Here is a 19,912-nt window from a genome sequence, read left to right on the forward strand (position 1 = left end):
CCAACCAATTTAATATAAAATTATAAAAAAGAACTTACTTTTGCATGAGGATCAAAGGCTGGATCGTATCCCGAGGAGGAAGTTGAGCCACTTTCTTCCTCATCTGGAGTATACAGCTGGGAATCTGACATCGTCAGACCTGAATCACGACTCAGAGAAATCTTGTCTTTCCTTGGTGGAGGACTACACTCTAAACTGTCTATAGAAGAGTCATCCCTTCTAAGAGCTAAAATGAAACAAAACAACTCGTTTAAAAACAAAAAGCAATTGAAAGTGCAAATTAAATCAACAAATAAAAAATGCTTACAGTCAGATTCCTCAGTGCCAGAATCCCTAGGGTCACCGAGAAGATGAGTGACCCTCGGGCCACAAAGAAATTCACAGTGGGTCACAAGGGTTTCAACAAGCATGGGAACTGCTCTCAAATCACCAGGGGTAACAGAATCACTCCAGAGCAGTGATGGCCCTACACACACACCGAGATTTGTGGGTGACATGAGATTTGTGCACGACCTCCTTCCAACATGGTGAAGTACACAAAGTACGTGGTAGAGGAGCAAACGGTTAAGTTTTGGCATATCTTCAATCACTCTGTAACAATAAAAAAATCATTAAAATACAATCTGGGTTAGCTTTTAATGCAATGATAAATAAAAACGAACAACTAAAAAATAAAAATAATAGCACACTCACCCTTTCAATCTTAACAACCGCTGATGAATATTAGGTGCCTCGAGAGCTTCACGCCACCTCGGGTATAGGCTAGCTGAGAGTAGAGGATCAGGAAGAGATCTCAGGAATTCTTTTAATAGGGATGCAACGACAGGTACCGGGACATGGTCCAGGACCACTTCTTCACCACGATCCATTTTCTCTCTTAGTTCACGCACCAGACGCACATTGGCAGATTTACGGAATATACCTTGTGTGAATGGTCCTTTATTGAAAACTTGTTGCAGCATGTTCTAGATTTAAAAAAATGGATATAGACATTAATTACAGAAAAAATATTTTTATCATGACTTGTTATGTCGAAAAACTTACCATGACAGGTCTTGGTAACTGATCTCCAGGGCAGATACGCTGCAAGGGTAGTCCAAACAAACACCCTCCGGCGTTCTCCTTGGAAAGGCTTTTTCTGAAAACCTGTCCGATTCTTATCCTTCCTGTTGATTTTTTTGCAAGCTTTTTCTCGCTGTCAGGTGTCTTACACACACTCCTGCGCAAATACAATAAGGGTTATTTTTATTCCAATATTGTCAGTTTTATGTACCTCATACCTTAATATAAACTGGCATCTGGCAAGAGGGTCATGAACATTGTTGCAATGGTCCAAGTCGAAGCCTTCCTCAGCACTAAGGCTGTCTCGTAGGCAGGAGAGCTTAATGGCGAAAGGCCTCTCATGACCCAACAAAGGATACGGCGCTTCGTCCCTGGCCGTCTTCGCCCATAGCTGGTATCCATCGGGATCCCGAAGGAGATCCAGATGGTCGAGAGCCATCGATATGCAACTCCTAGCTGTCTCATCTGGACCAACACTGAATGTTTTGCACTAAAAACAATCACATTATTTACATAGGAGAAATATTTAAAAAAAAATCTTTTTTCATTAAAAATGGTTTAATAACACTTACATATTCAATGGAAGTTGCCTGGTCATAATAAATTACTTGGATGTTGGTTGTACAAGGCTCCTTCGCCTTCTCAACACTCACAACATCAGCTAATTTTGACCACCACAAGTCTCTAGCAGCTTGAGTGCTAAAAACAAAAATAAGAAACATTAATTTTTATTAACCAATTACATTTAAGTATAATTTTAGCATATTGTTTTTACACAAAAGTTCAAAGTAAAAATGTCTCATGAAGTCATTTCCTAATGCTTATTTATTTTTAAGGTTTCTATAGCTTTTAGTTAAACTAGTCAACTGCTCAGAAGATCCTGAATCTGTATAATGAGGCAACAGCTTTTATTCTGCTAGGTACTTTATTATTAACAGACAAAAACATTGTTGATTTTTATTTGTAGTCTAACAATTAATTTTTGGTCATCCTGGTTGAACTATGGCTCTCATTTTTGTAAAGGACGCCAATCGTATTATTTCTGTTTTATTGTTAGGCATAGTTATTTGGAATTTGGTTAAATTGACTTTTTATGAATGACTAATGATTGATCCCGAAGAAAAGGTAAGTAAATAGCAAATACCACACCAAAAGCAGATAACTTGATCAAAACATTATTGGAAATTGGCTTAATTTTGAAAGTCAAACTTAATTTCCGATAAGCATCCATTGAGCATTGTTCTGCCCTTGACCTTCCCCAAGTACCATCCTGGCCGTTTAGGGTGGAGTCAAGGGGTTGGCGACACCCCCGCCGTCGAACCTGGGGTCTCAATGTCCCACTGCTAATGGCACTAATGGAACAAGAGACGGCCCATGTCTCCGTCTCGACGATGCTTTCTCGATCCGAACGTTTCGCCGGACCCAATAAATGTGGATTATTGCTTTTAACGTAATAAAGTTTATTACAGCGGTTGGGTTTTTCGTCAAAGGCAAATGATGAGCCCGACATCTTGGAACATTGCAAAGCAGTAGACGTAGATTAGTGTTAATAACTGCGTTTGAAAACTCGCACCTTTAACAATTGACAAAATACAACTATAACGAAAATTAGCGGTTGGGGAAAGTTATTTCATCTATCATCACTATATGACAAAAATTGCAATTTTTTTGGTTATACTGCTTTCTAGCATATTTATGAAGTATGTAAAAAAAAGCTGTTCAATTTTACAGATTATCTTTTATTGTTAAGCTTATTTTTTGAAATAGTCCAACCAATAGTTACTTTGAAACTGTCCAAGTACAAGAAATTAACAGCATAGAGAGATGAGAGCAAATTCAATTCGAATACAGAACTTGTAAAGGGTAAAGTGGGTTTTTGATAAAATCATTTGTTTTTGTCAGACATCATTAAAAAATATAATTCATTAAAGGAAGCTCAACTGGCAAATATGGACCTCATCAATATACTCGATGTGAACAAACTTTAATATCTATCATCTTTTAGGTTGAGCTCTAAGAAAGATTTTCCACGGAAGGAATCACTCGGACGATTTACGATGCTTGAGCGACGTCACCGTTTCAGATCGGAACAATATTATCAACGTTGGCAATTTTCCCGAGTGACGTGCCGCCGGTCACGTTGACTTTTTCGAACCGATGGAAAGAGTCTCTAAGGCCGGTAGTAGCATCGAGATGGATCTCAGGCAGGTAAAACATCAAGGCTTTTCGAAAAGGCACATCTGAAAATTATTATAATCCCTTCTGGGAAAAATTTTAACCCCGGCCGGTAAAGCATCTGGGAAAGCTTGGGAGTCAAAAGGTTAGCTTCGCTGGCTTTGGATTTGGCCGGTTCTACGCGGCTGAAAATGTTTATAAATAGAATAAATAGAAAAAGGGATGGCCGGGGGGTTTCAAAGTGAAAGACAAAGTTGGCGGTTTAAAAAGAAATTAACATGGACCTAAGCCCTTTTTATAATACTAAGTTCAATATTCTGGAAATTCCTACAAGAAGCTAAGTTTCTCTATAAAATATTTCTCGAATTAAGAATCATACTTTCATAAATATTTCAGTTGAACCTATCGTAACTAAAACAATTACTACTAGAGATCAAATTGGAAAAACTGATTGCTCTCCTGATCGGTTCAATAATCTTTAATTTGCATATAAGAATTCAAAACAAATTTAGACAAGACGGTAGACATTAAAAATAAAGAAATATTACAGCGGATACTTTTAAAAATAAGTTTACAATTTTACCTATTTACCTACGCAAGATAACCCAAATAGGCTTTGAGATTCAGCAGATTTTCTTTTTTTCTGGATATGTAAAAAGTATCAAATAAAAAACCTACCAGGACCACAAAAATAAATCTAACAAAAAATATTTGTTTACTTTCTTATTTTTACTTTCAATTTTTGTACCTGGTCGTTTATACATACATATTACATTATATACAAAACAGACCTAGCATTGAAGAGAAGCTGAAACGCGTCTGACAAACCAAACCGTCCAAATAATATCTAATATAAAAAAAAGAAGAAACGAAAAGATTATTAGAAAAGAAATGAATATACGTACATAGTAAACAAAAGTAATGCATAAAAATTTATTAATAAACCCGAGAAATGGAATTTTTTTCCTTTAATGTTTAAATTTAGACTTTTATTAATATTATGATTCTACATATACCAAAAAAAAAAAAAAAAAATCAGCACTGAAGATGACTGAATAGGCAGACCAAAATAATCGAAACGTCCGAACAATACATAATAAATATATTAAACTGCTTTATTCATAAAAGGAAATTGCTAGAGAGGAAATGATTATTTTTACGTAAAAGTAAATAATAAATAAAAATATATGGATGAGTCCGAGAAATTAAGTAGTCCTTTTTCATAAGATTCCATTAATGCTTGAATTTATTAGTTTATTAATATTTTAATATTACTTATTCAAAACTGAAGATGGCAAGAAGCCGGACGTGTCTGACAGACTAAAACAGTGAAAATAGGCAGACTGACATAATCGAAACGTCCAAACAATACATAATAAATATATAAAACAGCTTTATTCATAAAAGGAGATTGCTAGAGAAGAAATGAATATTTTTATGTAAAAAGTAAACAATAAATTAGAATATATGGATGAATCCGAGAAATTAAGTAGCGCTTTTTTTAAAGATTGCATTTGTTTGAGTTTAGTAGTTTATTGATACTATATTACTTATTTCAAACAACTTCAAAACTGAAGATGACGAGAAGCCGGAACACGTCTGACAGACAGACCAAAATAATCAGAAACGTCCAAACAATATATAAAAAATATAAACAGTGAATACATACGAGTAGATTGCCAGAGAAGAAATAAAAGTAAAACGATTTCTGTTATATAGGAGATCGCAGAATGAGTAAAAACCACTTTACAACACTTCTTAATTAAAAAAAAGCAGTGCTGGAACGGGATTCAAATCCGGGACAGCTAGCATGATATACACGAGTCGGACGCCCTAACTAACCACTCGGCTCAACGGTCCTCAAGGGAAGAGATAAATACATATAAAAGTAAATAATAAATAAAAACATAAAAAACATATAAATGAACACGAGAAAATGAAGTATTTTATGTTTACTACGAGTACGTTTTCTGAAATTTGCAGGTCTCTAGGTTTGGAGTAGTTTAGAATCGCAATAGTAAGTTTTTCAACATCGAAAAAAATTATTTATCAAAGTTGTGGTTACTAAAACGCTTATTTCACCAACGTTTGCAAGTTTAGTATTGATCACTTAGTGGAAATTTGACGTAATTTTCAACGGTGTCAACGGATTTGTCCAAAACTTTTCAGTTTTGGAGTTATCATTTGAAGTAAGGTCGTGAAATCTTTAAGGGGAATAACTCCGAAACTGTTGAAGATTCGAACCATAGTTAATTAGGGCTTTTTGGTTCCAATTTGAAAGTAGAATCTATTGGCAAAGTTTGTAACACGAGAGCCGAACACCCTGTATAAATACACAGATGACTTTATTCCTACGCTATAAAAGCCAAAACATTAAAACAAAAGGGAGAAATAAAACAAATCCCACATACGCTTCTTGTGTTCATTCACATTAGAACTTAAACTTATTTCCGGCTGTTTTCTATCGACGAATATGTAAATTTTCTATTTAAATGATCGGGATAGCTAAGGAAGATTCTAACGCAGCTAAAGAGACAGAAAAAGGGCTGAGATGTTGTTAAAATAAATTGATATCCTTGACTTACATAGAATGTATGAACTTGCGACTCCTGGAATGTTTAGGCGCGTGGGACCAGAAGCAGCCGATTTCCGGCTCGGTTGCACAAGACATCTTCCTCACAGTAGGAACACGACTGGAACTGGCACGGTTTGCAATTCGGGGGTGCCGTCCGGACCGAGTAGGGGGTGTTGGCAAGGGGCCCACCCTCTTCCAGCAACTCCCCACTTACAGGTAGGCGAGGGCGTAAACCCACCAGTTGCACCGGTTAACAGGGGGGAGGGCTTTGTTTCCTTTACCTTTGCATTTCCGAGTACTGAACTTAACTGCTTGTATTTTACGATGGGAAATTAATAAAAACGCACGTTCTGTATGTAGACACTGCTCTCAATTGTACGAGCTGAACTTGTAAAGTAAAGGAGTTGTTTTCCTTTCATTTATCAGCACCCCACGTCATTAAATATTTACAAATATATACAACAATCCTTTTTGTTTCATTTCGAATGCCCAATATGCCTTACGTAAATGATACAAGCTAAGAGAAATTTAGGTCAAATTATAATAAGCTGGATGATATCATTTATAAATTGTAAGATTGCCCCTTTTTCTCCTTCATATAAGCTAAAATTACTAGCTTGATTAGTGTAAATTTTGATGGAGAAAATCCAATACATACAACGAAGACAATGTTTTTCCAAGTGTTAACTTGCTCGAACCAATTTAACTTTTCATGAAGATCCTGCTTTGTGAAATTTGTGACATTATTCTTCGTTAAAAATTGATTTTTCTTTTAAATATAGATTACTAAAAACGTTTTGCGAAGTGAATAAGTGAAGTGTAAAATTTCTTTGCTAAAATAAATGATGAAATCAAAATTTGCGTAATACCACATCTAGAATTTAAAACACCCTAATTCTTAATAATAGATGAAATGTTCTAATAGTAAAAGATGCAAGTAAGAATAAATTTAGATCAAATTATAATAAGCTATCTTATATTGGGTTGTCCGGAAAATAATGCAGGATTTTGGTATTAAACAAAAAAAAAGAAACTAGTTACTTTAAAGCAATGTTCTTTAATCAAAATAATTTCCCATACTCTCAATACATTTCTCCCAACGTGTTGGTAACTTATTAATTCCGTCTGAGTAGAATTCAGAATTTTTAGAATTGATAAAGTCAATAAATGCATTTTCCAGTTCCGTTTGATTTTTGAATATTATGTGTTGTAAGTAGTGGTCCAGGTGTCTAAAAAAATGGTAGTCAGTAGGCGAGAGGTCCGGAGAGTAGGGTGGGTGAGGCAAAGTTTCATAGCCAAGCTCCAATAATTTTTGTGACGTTACACGTGACACATGTGGTCGAGCGTTGTCATGCAACAAAATGGGCCCTTTCCGATTGACCAAAGAGGGCTTCATTACTGCCAATTTCTGATGCATGGTATTAATTTGGTTACAGTATGATTCAGCATTGATGGTTTCGCCAGGATTTAAGAAGCTGTAGTGTATTAAACCAAATGAAGCCCACCATACCGTAACCATTACCTTTTTTTGATGAGTTGGGGGCTTTGGAGCTTCTCCTTTGTCGAGCCACTGTCCAGAACGTCTAGTGTTATCGTAGAGAATCCACTTTTCGTCACATGTAACAATTCTGGCCAGAAATGGGTCATTTTTGTTTCGACAAAGAAGTGATGCACAAACATCAAAGCGCTGATTTTTTGGCGATCGTTTAATGAGTGTGGAACCCAATTTTCGAGTTTTTTCACTTTTCCAATCGCCTTGAGGTGGTCAGCGACGGTCGTTTTACTGACTTTGAGTTGCTCTGCAAGTTCTCGAACAGTTGTTTTGGGGTTTTCTTCCACCACTGATCGCAGAACATCATCATTAAGAGAGGAAGGCCTTCCACGACCTTCTTCATCTTCAAGGCTGAAATGTCCCTCCCGAAATTTTTTAAACCACCTTTGCACAGTGCACTCATTAACACAACCCTCGCCCCAGACTTGGTTAATGTTTCTAGCCGTTTGGGCTCCGCTTCGGCCGAGTTTAAACTCGTAAAAGAAAATCGTACGAAATTCTCGCTTTGACATTATAAGGATGACTGAATTATTTCCAAGTAGCGGAATGCTACAGAGGTAAACAAACAATATCATTTGGAAGAGGATTAATAAGTGTTGACATTCATACAAATGAGTAATCCTGTAAACGTAAACAGAATATTTTATATAGATTTTTTTTAATGAAAACTTAAAATCCTGCATTATTTTCCGGACAACCCAATATAATTTATAAATCGCAAGGAAAATTGTAAGATTCCTCTTTTTCTCCTTCGTGTTTGCTGAAATTGCTAGCATGACCAGTGAAAATTTTGATTCTGTGGAGAAAATCCATACATACCACGTAGACACTTATTCCCAACAATCAACCGAAAAAGTACGAAATTATTTTAATTTACATGGACATACTGATTAGAGCAATTTTTCGTTTAAATATATACTACGAAAATACGTTTTGCGCAGTGAATAATCAATGTGTTTTAAAAATTTTTTGCTAGAATAAAAGATAAAGCCAAACTTTGCGGAATTCCGAATGTAAAATTTTAAAAATTCCCTGATAAGATTTTCATTCCCTGTTAAGGAGGCGTCGGTGGCCGCAACGGTTTAGGCACTAGTCACTTTAAGGTAAAGGTCCCGGGTTCGGATCCAACGTCCCTGCATTCGAACCAAACATACTTAAAAATGGGCTTTTTTTTAAACACCCCGAGGGTTGTTGATATGTCCTCTGCTGTTGCGAACCTTGTAAAAAATTCCTGTTAACCTGTCCTTCCTGATTTTTCGTATTTTCTTTTGGGTCTCTTATGTGATCAAATAAAGATTATATTTCAATGAAGTGCTCGACTTCTTCATGCTTCTTTAAGTTGTAAATGAACAAAGATCCTATGTGGTAATTTGGCTTCTAATCCAATTGTAATGAAAACAATATGTATAAAATTATACTACCAATTTCTAAGAAATGTTGGATAGCAACTAAGAAAGAATTATTTTTTCTGCGAATATCTATTGTATAAAATAAAAGTTATAAGAAACAGCTCATGTTTTCTCATTCATTATTAACATATGCAGTTTCTAATTGTTCAGAAAGCTAAGCTACGTTTTTTTTTATGCAGATAACTTTATTTGACATAAGTAATATATAGTTTGGCAAATAATGAAAAAATATACCCAGTAGCGTTAACGAAATATGCGAGGAATTTTCAATTGGCTGTCCTCCGAAATTTGGATTTTTTAAAACTAAATTCATATAATTAGATTTTCGAATATACCAAGGCGCATTCGTGAAAATTTTAGAATCTGGGAACTTGGAGACTTTAATTCATTTGCGGTATCCAGGAAATGTGTAGATACATTGGAAAAAGTGATATGTGAGGCAATAATTGGATTATATGTTAAAAGCTGAATGATAGCAGGGGGATTTTTAAATTTTATTTCTAAGAAATCTTTAATTAAGGTTTTGGTTGAGATAAAAAAGTTGGTGTTTCAAGCGGGATTCGAACCCACGACCTTCGGCTAGATACACCGCTACTCTGCCACTGAGCTATCGTGACTTCCCATCTCAACACCACCTTTTGAATTTTCCTTCCGTTTTGCCATTTTTCAAATGTCGTGTAATCTATTTGATTCTCGGCGACAAATGGTGTCCGAATGGATCGAAGACACGATAGCTCAAGTGGTAGAGCAGCGGCGTATCTAGCCGAAGGTCGTGGGTTCGAATCCCGCTTGCGACACTGACTTTTTTATCTCAACCAAAATCTTAATTTAAGATTAATTAATTGAAAATAATTTATTTGGTCTATCGAACCACGAAACCTAATAAATTTATTTCTAAGGTTGTTGACAATTCCTTAACGCGTTTGCTGTTAATATTTCAATTATTTTTGTTTAGCTCTACTGTCTTGATAGTTAGAATACATACAAAGACAAATAGTAAATGCAATTAACTGACAAAATAACTTCTGTTATCTTTCACGACCAAATTATCTATTTAACACCTAATTACTAGAAATAACACCATTTCTAATTTGAACACTTTTTTTTAATCCGTCTCTTCGTCTTTTTCTCATTTCGTTGATGACGGAGATTGCGAGTTATCGAGAATCAGCGGGCTGGACGATTAAACGACTTTATCAGAGCTGTCATTCTAAGACTATCGGATTCATCACAAGAGGAAAGTTATACAACAGAGATATTTCACCCTATCATCAATCGCGTCATAGCCGAACTTGCGCCTTATGTCACATCAAGGTGTGAATAAATAACAAAAATGACATCGTAGTTCTCGGTCAAACAAGTAATCTTGCAAAATGTAATAATTACATTATCCGAAAATAAGTGTGTTTTACAAGTAAGCAAAGTTGAAAGCAGTACAGTGCACGTGTTGCTCATACAATATATGGTATGTACGTGTAGATATATAAATGCTATATATATGGAATGCAATCTTTTATGAGTGCTGACGTACTTTCTTTCATTCATTATGAAGTTCACGAGCGACCGCAGACCTTTTGATTTCTAATGTAAGACTTGCATACGGCTTTTTCATGAAAACAAAGTTAAATTAATTAAACAAAACGTGATTAAACTAAATTTGATCGTATATACGAATTGGACTTGAGAGTTAGTTAAATTTCATATAAATGCTCCGTTGTTGTTTAAATTTAAATCCTTAGGGCTTGGAGACAGACTGTCTGGGAAGGATCAGGGACCGTTAGGGCGCGGCCGGACAATGAGAAAATTCCGTTAACTACGTCGGAAAAGCTCGCTGAAACCCGGCACGACCTACTTCACCACCGTGGAAATTTATGGTCAAAGCTGACGTCTATCAGATTTGTCGGACTGCTCCTGGAGTCGCACTTAATTTCACGAGGGCGTCCTTGGTTCGTTCACGGCATACCGCATTCAGACACACAGAAGTTTTCTTTCCGTTTAAATTTGAAAGTATTTAAGGATATCGCGGGGGGGACAAGACTCCCTTCCTACACAGGGTCTGTTAATTTGAATAAATCAACAAAAACATTTCAATTTGCATGTATGGCAGCTTAAACTATGTACCCTACAAACATAGACATTAAACAATGAGTATTTATTATTATTTAATACTTAACTGATACGGCTAATTTTGATCTTAAATTTGAAAAGGGGTGAGAGTGGGTTGATAAGACTAAGGTGCGGTTTTATTTTTTATCCCAAAATTTCGCATTCCACATGATCAAAATTCATTATCTGGTTTGTCATGCTCTTATTGTATGATTGTTTCAATAATTTCACAATTAGGGTTGGTTTCCAAATGAATCAGTTAGATTAGACTATAAATTCTACATTTAACTAATCATAGCGATATTTTTGAACTTAAAATATAATACGAAGTGAAATCAGTTTGATGAGACAACCAATCGAGGACGTTAGTTTATTTTTTCACCCCCTATAGATGCATTCCAATTGAAAAAAATTAATCTTGTTTTAATTATTTTATCGTTTATTTTTTCACCCCCTACAGATGCATTCCATATGGAAAAAATTTAATCTTGTTTTAATCGTATTATAGTTTACGTTTTCACCCCCTACAGATGCATTTCATATGGAAAAAATTTAATCTTATTTTAATCGTTTCATAGATGGAAAGTTTTTGTGATGAAGATAAAATATAGCAGTGGGTATTTATTTAGTAATAAAATAAAGGCTAATTTTGAGCTTAACAATAAAATCTAGAGGGAATGCGATTTACAAACCTAAATCAAGTTTTTATCAAGCACGAAGCAACAAAAAAAGTATATCTAACCAAAACTGAAGATAATATTTTATACGGCTTAATTGTTACCCTCAGTATTTTCAACTAGATAATTAAATTATGATCTTTACCGAAACATAAATAAAAACTTTTTAAATCTTTTAAAATGTATGTAAAATATATGTTCAATTTCTTATATTTTCTTTTTCAGTTCAACTTAAGGTTGTAATGGCTTGCTTTAACGTCTTCATCAGGATTGATGCTTCACCGGATTGCGTAATTCCGTGCGAGATCTGGGTTGATTTCGTCGACGATAGGGGGGTTATCCTGGGCCTGGACGGCTATGGGATACCCGGTTACTTTCTCTGAGGACATTCACTCGTCTGGAAAGACTGAAAGCCTTTTGGGGAAAACGCATCAGATACCGTCTCGGAAAAGCTTTTTAACCACTTTTCCGCGAAATGTTTCCCCTAGGTTCCGATTAAACTCGTGAAATAATAAACGGTTAAAAATCCGACCTTATCCTCGGTCTATTTCTCAACCCTTTTGAAACAAATCAGCCGGTCCGGCTTTTAAAAATAAACAAACAAAAGTTGAAACATTTTGGTTATAAATTATCGTAAATTGACCTGTTATTTTTTCCTGAAATAACTAAATCTATCATTTTCTATCTAATTTTGATCTCTTATTAAAGCCCTTCAAATAGAGAGACTAATAAAAAACTATTTACAAAATTACAAATAGGATAAAATTAACCAGATAACTGACAGCTATTGTTCAACGATTTATCTATACCCACTTGAAAACTTTTAATATTTTTTAAAACTTAAAAAAAATTTAAGTTTACAAATAAACAAACCAAAGTTGAAACATTTCGGTCATAAAGTATCGTAAATTCACCTGTTATTTTTTCTGAAATAACTAAATCTTTCATTTTCTATCTAATTTTGATCTCGTATTAAAGCCCTTCAAATAGAGAGACTAATAAAAAACTATTTACAAAATTACAAATAGGATAAAATTAACCAGATAACTGACAGCTATTGTTCAACGATTTATCTATACCCACTTGAAATCTTTTAATATTTTTTAAAACTTAAAAAAAATTTAAGTTTACAAATAAACAAACCAAAGTTGAAACATTTCGGTCATAAAGTATCGTAAATTCACCTGTTATTTTTTCTGAAATAACTAAATCTTTCATTTTCTATCTAATTTTGATCTCGTATTAAATCCCTTCTAATAGAGAGACTAATAATATTAAAAAAAACTACAAAATTACCAGTAGGATAAAATTAACCCTCTATAACTGAAAGCTATTGTTCAACGATTTATTTATACCCACTTGAAAACTTTTAATATTAAAAAAAAGTATTACACCCTTACAACGCAATTTTGCAATGTTGTTTGCTTATTTCACTGTTCCATTTTGGGGTTAATGATCCGGAAACGTTATCCTTCGACTTATACCAACACTTCTATCGTATTGTTTATTTATAAAAGGTCATTTATTATTTTGTAAACGAATAATCACCGATAATCCACATAGCGCAATGCGTGGTATAAATATTGACGAAAGTTTCTGTGAAAATGGGCGAGAGAAAGCAATGGGAACACTACATAAGTGATGGAAATAAACAATTTATTGGTCAGTGTTGTAAATATAATAGATAGTGGTGGGAAATGATGATTATCGGTTTCAACTCAATCTAGAATGCATTTTGAAAAATGATTTGTTCTGTCAATAACCTATTCGCTTAATATATCGAGGCAACATAAAGTTTATCGTGATAATACTTAGTAATATACAAAAACAAACCGACATGCATAAAACTTAACATCCAACAGAGGAAAAATGTAATGTGCATAAGCTCGACAAAGAGGTGTTTTCTTTCTTGACCTACACAACAAAGTTGATTTTGAAAAAAAACCTTCCCAGATAACGAGCCTATAAATAAGGGCAGACAGCGAAACCAGACGGTCCAGTAATGATATTTGATTGCCAGTTTGATTATCCACCACATTTCATTTGAATTGACATCATATATAATTTTATAAGAATGCATTCCTAGTTATTAGAAATAATTATAGGAATCGGATTTTATGTATTTAAACTGTATATAAGTTGTAATTTATGATGTCTACTAGATTCGAGTGCAATGTTAATAAATAGATATTTTCACAGTCTAATATAGTAAGTTATAGAATACATTCACTTTTGAACAAGGAATACGAGTTTTTCGATTGTAATATTCTAGTTAGACCGTTCAAGGCTGATATAAAACTACTCTTTCATGGAAAATGTAGGTTGTTTTTCGACGCCCCAAGGAACAAAGTCCGTAATCGGTTTAGGTACAATTAGTGTCAATTAAATGACGCAAAAGCCTTTTAAAAAAATACCGTACTAGAAACCGGCCGTTCACATTTTCCCTGGTCTTAAGTCGAGATTTTATTTAGATTTTAGAGCCAATAAGCTGTTATTTCGAAGAAGAAGCCCGTTTTGATCGACTTTGATGCGCCAGACTTAGCTATTTCCTCGGAGCGTCTAGTCTGAGTCGTAAAAGAAAACCGTTTTCTAGGAAAAGAAAAACAGTGTGAGATAAAAACTAAATGTACAGAGTAAACTGGGACACACCCAAAATAAATTCGGTACCAGCCTTGTCGGATTGTTTTCATCCTTGGCCCGTTTTGTGAGTGTGTGTGAGTGGGTCAAAAATGTTTACTCTGGATAGCACTGTTCCTGACGTTTAATCAGCTTTATCGCTTCGGGATACAGATCGACTATATGATTTTTTTGAAGGGGAAATGGCATTCGATAGAAGTCCTGATACCGTCCGGGTAAGGAAAACAGAATTGAAATTGCAAAACTGCTAAAAGTTCTCACATTTACTAGATATCTATAACTGTTTGTTTATTCGTTTCCATACTTAAATCACTGGGGTTTTCCCTTATTTCCAGAGAGCTTTCCATTTCAAGTCCAAGTCCAAGCATCGGCCTAAAAGGCATGGAGGCTGCTATTCAGGGAATTCGATGCGATCAAAACAGAAAAGGACCGTTAAGAAAATATACGCGATAAGCCAAACTACCAAATGAGATTTCCATGGAAATCTTAAATTTTACCATCGATATTGGACTAAATCAAAACATTTATATTACTCTTATTAGGCCTACTTTTATTAATATTTCCAAAAGTTCGTTGAACTTAATGATGGCATTATGCCGCAGCGCGTCTCCGCACAACAGCGAGAATAGGCGGACCGAAGGTCAGATCAAACTTTGATCATACCGCTATCAAACTATTCAATCAGTTTGTTCAAACGTGACTTAAGCATAGACATTTCTACACGGTGTATCAATATAGAGATAGCATAGTATTAAGTAAGATGCTTGACGTTTTTAAACTAACAATTTGTCGATTGTTTGATGTTCCTGTTACTCAAACAAAAGTTCACATAAATTTATTTTCTATTTCTAAAGTTTTGTTTTGGTTCAAAACTAAAATACAATATTTATTAGGTACTTAATGATTTGAAGAATATTTTGAAATATCTCAGCCTTCAATCATTTCTACAGTTTGATTGATAAAGTTTACTTTTGAGTCTTAGTTGAATCCGATTAACTGTCATTTGTCACTACTGGCATTTGTTTGATACTTAGTGATGGTTGAGTCAGTTGAATATTGAATTTACTGGGTCGGAATACGTACCTGAAGGTGGCTACGAAGTTGGTGGTTGGCCAGCCAAGGACGAACGACGTATCCTTAGATTTGGACACTTCGCAGACGTCCTCGATCCCGGAGAGGCACATCCAGATTTCCGAGACACGCACCTTCTCCTTCAGCTTGAAGTTACCACCCGATCTCGCCTTCGCGATCAGCAGGAGGTCGTTGAAGAGGAACAGATGCCTCTCTTGGCTCTGGACGCCCTGGAAAAAGAACCAATATGAATATTTTGAATGTACAATTAAAATTCTTATAGTTTCATATCGCATAGCATGTTACATTATATTTGTATGTAATGTTTGGGAAACTAGACAAATTTTAATAGGAATATTTTGGAAATTCCATCGAACTTGGCCTGTTAAATTTTTACAGGCTTTGGGTATTTAATTCTGTCCTTTCAAAGGCCATCCAATTACAAAGTTTCAATGCTGGTCGTAAACACCACTTGATATCAGAATAAAGTGCGCGCATGAAATTTCCGTATTTTTGTACGGATTAGAAATAAATGCCAACATCCTTTCGGTAAAAATTGGCCGTTGAACTTTTACAAGGAAGCAATCTCGAGTTGATTAAGAGGTACATCGAGGAAGGTTCAGGTAGTTGAATACAGTGGGCGGTCTCGCTGTTTTTTCCCACAATTCAAAGGGTTTCTCAATGCAATTTTTATTGCAACCGGCACAATGCTGATCTTGAGCAGGCAAGCGAAACAACGAAGGCCCTTTGAGAAAATGCCGGCTTTTACTATGTTAATATCCCCCAAAAAAATTTTATTGCGTTTTATTTTTGTTGGACTCTACCGCGGTTGGGATAAAAGGGTTGTTGACAAATTTAAAAGATCAAGCCAATCTGTCGGCAGTTTTTCCCTTTAGAAATATACTTTATTACGCTTAAATTCAGTAAGCTAAAAAAGGAAGCCGAAAAGGGAAAATGTTTCTATTTACAGCCAAAACGCAAAATAAAAATTATTTGATAAGTAAAACGAAGTAAAACTTCACTAACAGCTCCCCATGGCCAATTTATATGTCGCCTAGAATCGAATCCAGATTACACGACATTTGAAAAATGGCCAAAAGGAGGGAAAATTCGAAAGGTTGTAAGGTGAGATGTGGAGTTGGTGTCCGAGTGGGTCGAAGTCACGATAGCTCAAGTGGTAGAGCAGCGGAGTATTTAGCCGAAGATTGTGGGTTCGAATCCCGCTCGTTGCATTAACTTTTTCATTTCAACCAAAACCTTACATAAAAAGATTTAAGTCTTGTATAAGCTTAGTTTAGTCAACACGGATTTTCGTTCTTGATGTGTCTTCGTACTTGCCGATGTTTTTATTGTTTGTATCTCAAGTTTTGTGTCGGGATACCACGTCAGTTTACTGTCTAGGTAATTGAGGTCTAAATATTTGTCTTCAATGGACGTCGGTGTCTCCTTACTGCTGATGATAACCAAAAAATAAATGACTTTTTTGTAGTATCGAATCTACCAATAAAAGTTTTTATATGATTATTTGCAAGCCTTGAGATGCGGTCTCGTGTGACGTAGGTTTCAGAAAAACATTTTCTTTATCGTGCCAATGTTTCGATCTTTATTGAGAACATCTTCAGGGCTCAGTGTTTGTTTTCCGTGTAGATGTACCATTCTTGTCTGTCATGTTGAGAATGCCTATACCTTGTGTTGTCTGCATTTTAACAAAAAAGTTATCTGATTGATAGTCGATGCTAGTTGGTGTCACAAGACAAGACAAGAATGACACACTTTGAGAGCTGAAGATGATCTCAGTAAAGATCGAAACGTGACACGATAAAGAAAATGTTTTACGAAAGCCTACGTCACACCAGACAGGTGAGGTCACAGCACACATCTCACGACCTCCAACTGTCACTAAACACCACACAGGTTTTTATAGGTGAATATAATCGATTCGGCTTTTGTTTATTAATTATTATACAAGAATTATTCTAACTTTAAATCTTACACGAAGAAGAACAAAACATGTTTGAGAGTATAACTGGTGAGTCTAAATTAGGGATGATTCTATTTCTGAATTACATTTTTCAAGATTATAGCTCTTGTTTAGGCATTGTTAAACAAAGTGATAATAAAAATGTATACTTTTTATGTTGTATAACAGGTCGTTATTATAGTCAGTCACAGGCACGTCATTTTGCTGTCACATGAAAGCGCATCAAATTTATGTAAAGGCCAATAGGCTATATTTGATTCAATTTAAATAATTAAGATTTGTCTTAGAATATTATGTGCATATGTACTTAGTTGTCGCTTTTGAACGGGCATTACAGGCCGACCAGCTCTCGGCCCTGTTTCCACTGGGACATTTGAATAGAACCATGGGGTTAAGGTTCCAAAAACTATAAATAACAGATACACGTGGTCCAGGAGATAAAAAGGAAAATTCGTGGCAATGTTTGCTTACGCCGGGGATAAACTGGAAAGGGCTAAACAGAGTGGAGCCGTGTCTTTTATCAATAACGGCCCTTTTCCACGTGCAGCCCCCCGGTTCGGCTAGAGTGCACGTTTTATCGGCCGTGTGCCTCCTATTTTTACTGCACACGATGCCAATACTAACAATGAAACGGGCCATGTTTTACCCATGGCTCGTGATGTAATACCTCTCTCGTAACATGAATGCTTCTAGGCTCAACTCTTTAATCCGACGCTTTTTTTTTTCATTTTGCCTGGACCACCCGTCTACTGAAAAATTCCACTAAAAAAATTCTTATTCCAATTTTGATGTACTTAGGGCCCGTGGCACCAATTTGGTTTAAACTCACAACCTAGTTCAACTCAAAAATTGGCGTTTTTCAATTTCTAAACGGTGATGAAACGATGATCCTGGTTCGATCATCTGAACGGCCGTTGAGCGTTGGTTAAACGAAGATCAGAGCTGGACGACGATCATAATAATATAACTTGTATGTTGTTAAAGGGCTGTTCTCACGATTCAACTTTTGATGCTTTTATTTAACTTTCAATAAAAGTGCATTAACTTTTGATTTAAGCACTGTTCTTTCATAGACTATGTTCTAATTGGCTTAATTTTGTTGTCTTTTGCGCTAGAACTCAACGCATTTTATCTCACATAGCTATTTATACTCATCAAGTATTAGACCGAGAGGTTCATAAAATCATAAATTTTGTGCCAAAGACATTAATTTTGCAATAGTGGATCCGGTAATTTCTATTTTTTTGACGATAGAAAACCATTTTCCCACCCCTATCTGAATTTCTTATATGTACGATATATAAATCATTGATTCCAAAAGAAGTAATGCTTATGATAAAATTGTATAAGTTTTAGCAAAATTGGCACTCTCAACACGACACGCAAGGATGGCACAATTACACAGAAGACAAACACTTTGAGCCCTGAAGATGATCTCAATAAAAGATCGAAACGTTGGCACGATAAAGAAAATGTTTTTCTGAAACCTACATCACACCCGACCGCATCTCACGATATCTGAATTACTATCGATTAACGGTCACTAATCTCTACACACTTCGATAAATGTGAACAACTTTTATGTGAAAGACGCTACCTAGAATTGCCTAGTAATCCGAGGCAAAAGGCAAACGTCTAGATTTTGCAGTAATAAATCAGGCAATTCAAATGTTAAATAATACGATAAAATTCTAAAAATTTTAGTGCCAACCTCAAATACAATTGAGGCTTAGTTTTGTTGAGTTTTAAACTATTTTACAAACAAAAACAACAAAAAACTAGTTGAACTAAATCAGAACAACAAAAATCTTAAGAACGTGCCTTAACAAAAACCTGTTCGTTAGTAAAAGAAATTCATTTGATAAATATATGGATACAATGGATGAATTTTTACAAATAAATGTAGATGAACAAAGGAAGGGATTTTAGAACATGCAAGACCATTTTCACGAATGAGACATGATGGATTCTTTAATAGATTTACAATGTCAAAAAAAAATTCTGACTTCGTTGAGGAAAGAAAAATTAAGGAAAAAGCGAAAACACAAAAATATTAAATAAATGGAAAGTGGTACAACAGCCGATGTAAACAATTAGTGGACACTGTCATCACTATCTACAACCATACAAACAGAGTACAATCAGTCCTACCCACTAAAAGTTGAAGTAGGATCAGAAGGTCTCTTACAGATGGTGCAACGCTTCTCTGAACTTGGTTCAAATATGAACGATGTTCCAGTGAACTCGGTTTTAACCGTGGCTGCTGCAACGGGCGCTTATTATTTAACATTGATTACGGTATAGGAATCACAAATCAATTAATTCCATTGAGGCTTTTTTATTAGCTACTTACTTCCGGACTTTGAATTAGTTTCATCATGTTGTATGCTGTTGGTATAAAAAGGATTCGTACAACACACAGGTCAAATATTATTAAAGGCATTACGCCGAAGTGCCCCACATCACGATGAGAATAAGTAGATTTTTGATTGACCAATCCATTAACTAATTATTCAAATATGACGTAGGTGCAAGATTGACAGAAGATCAACAAGACAATCAACTGGAGATGGCGAAATGGATAAACGCGTCAGACAGACTAAGTTGGATAGATCAGACCAGAATGACCTTGCAGACCTCAAGACAAATTCTTACTGTCTAAGCGCA

General features: G+C 35.2%; 1 protein-coding gene across 4 annotated transcripts in view; it reads right to left on the minus strand.

The window, feature by feature from the left end:
• LOC106674422 (rho GTPase-activating protein 20-like) overlaps positions 1-19,912 on the minus strand; it is a 424,732-nt gene that overhangs the window by 994 nt on the left and 403,826 nt on the right. For all 4 annotated transcript variants that reach the window (XM_024225142.1, XM_014407126.2, XM_024225141.1 and 1 more), the window contains 7 exons: positions 15,277-15,494; positions 1,635-1,761; positions 1,281-1,552; positions 1,045-1,219; positions 694-965; positions 308-591; positions 39-226 (listed from right to left, as the gene is read on the minus strand). In XM_024225142.1, the coding sequence (XP_024080910.1) occupies positions 39-226; positions 308-591; positions 694-965; positions 1,045-1,219; positions 1,281-1,552; positions 1,635-1,761; positions 15,277-15,494 (1,536 nt within the window). The remainder of the gene's footprint in view (positions 1-38; positions 227-307; positions 592-693; positions 966-1,044; positions 1,220-1,280; positions 1,553-1,634; positions 1,762-15,276; positions 15,495-19,912) is intronic.

Source organism: Cimex lectularius, unplaced genomic scaffold (assembly GCF_000648675.2).
Source record: "Cimex lectularius strain Harlan isolate CLEC.00 unplaced genomic scaffold, Clec_2.1 scaffold24, whole genome shotgun sequence".
In the NCBI taxonomy this organism is placed as follows: Eukaryota; Metazoa; Arthropoda; class Insecta; order Hemiptera; family Cimicidae; genus Cimex; species Cimex lectularius.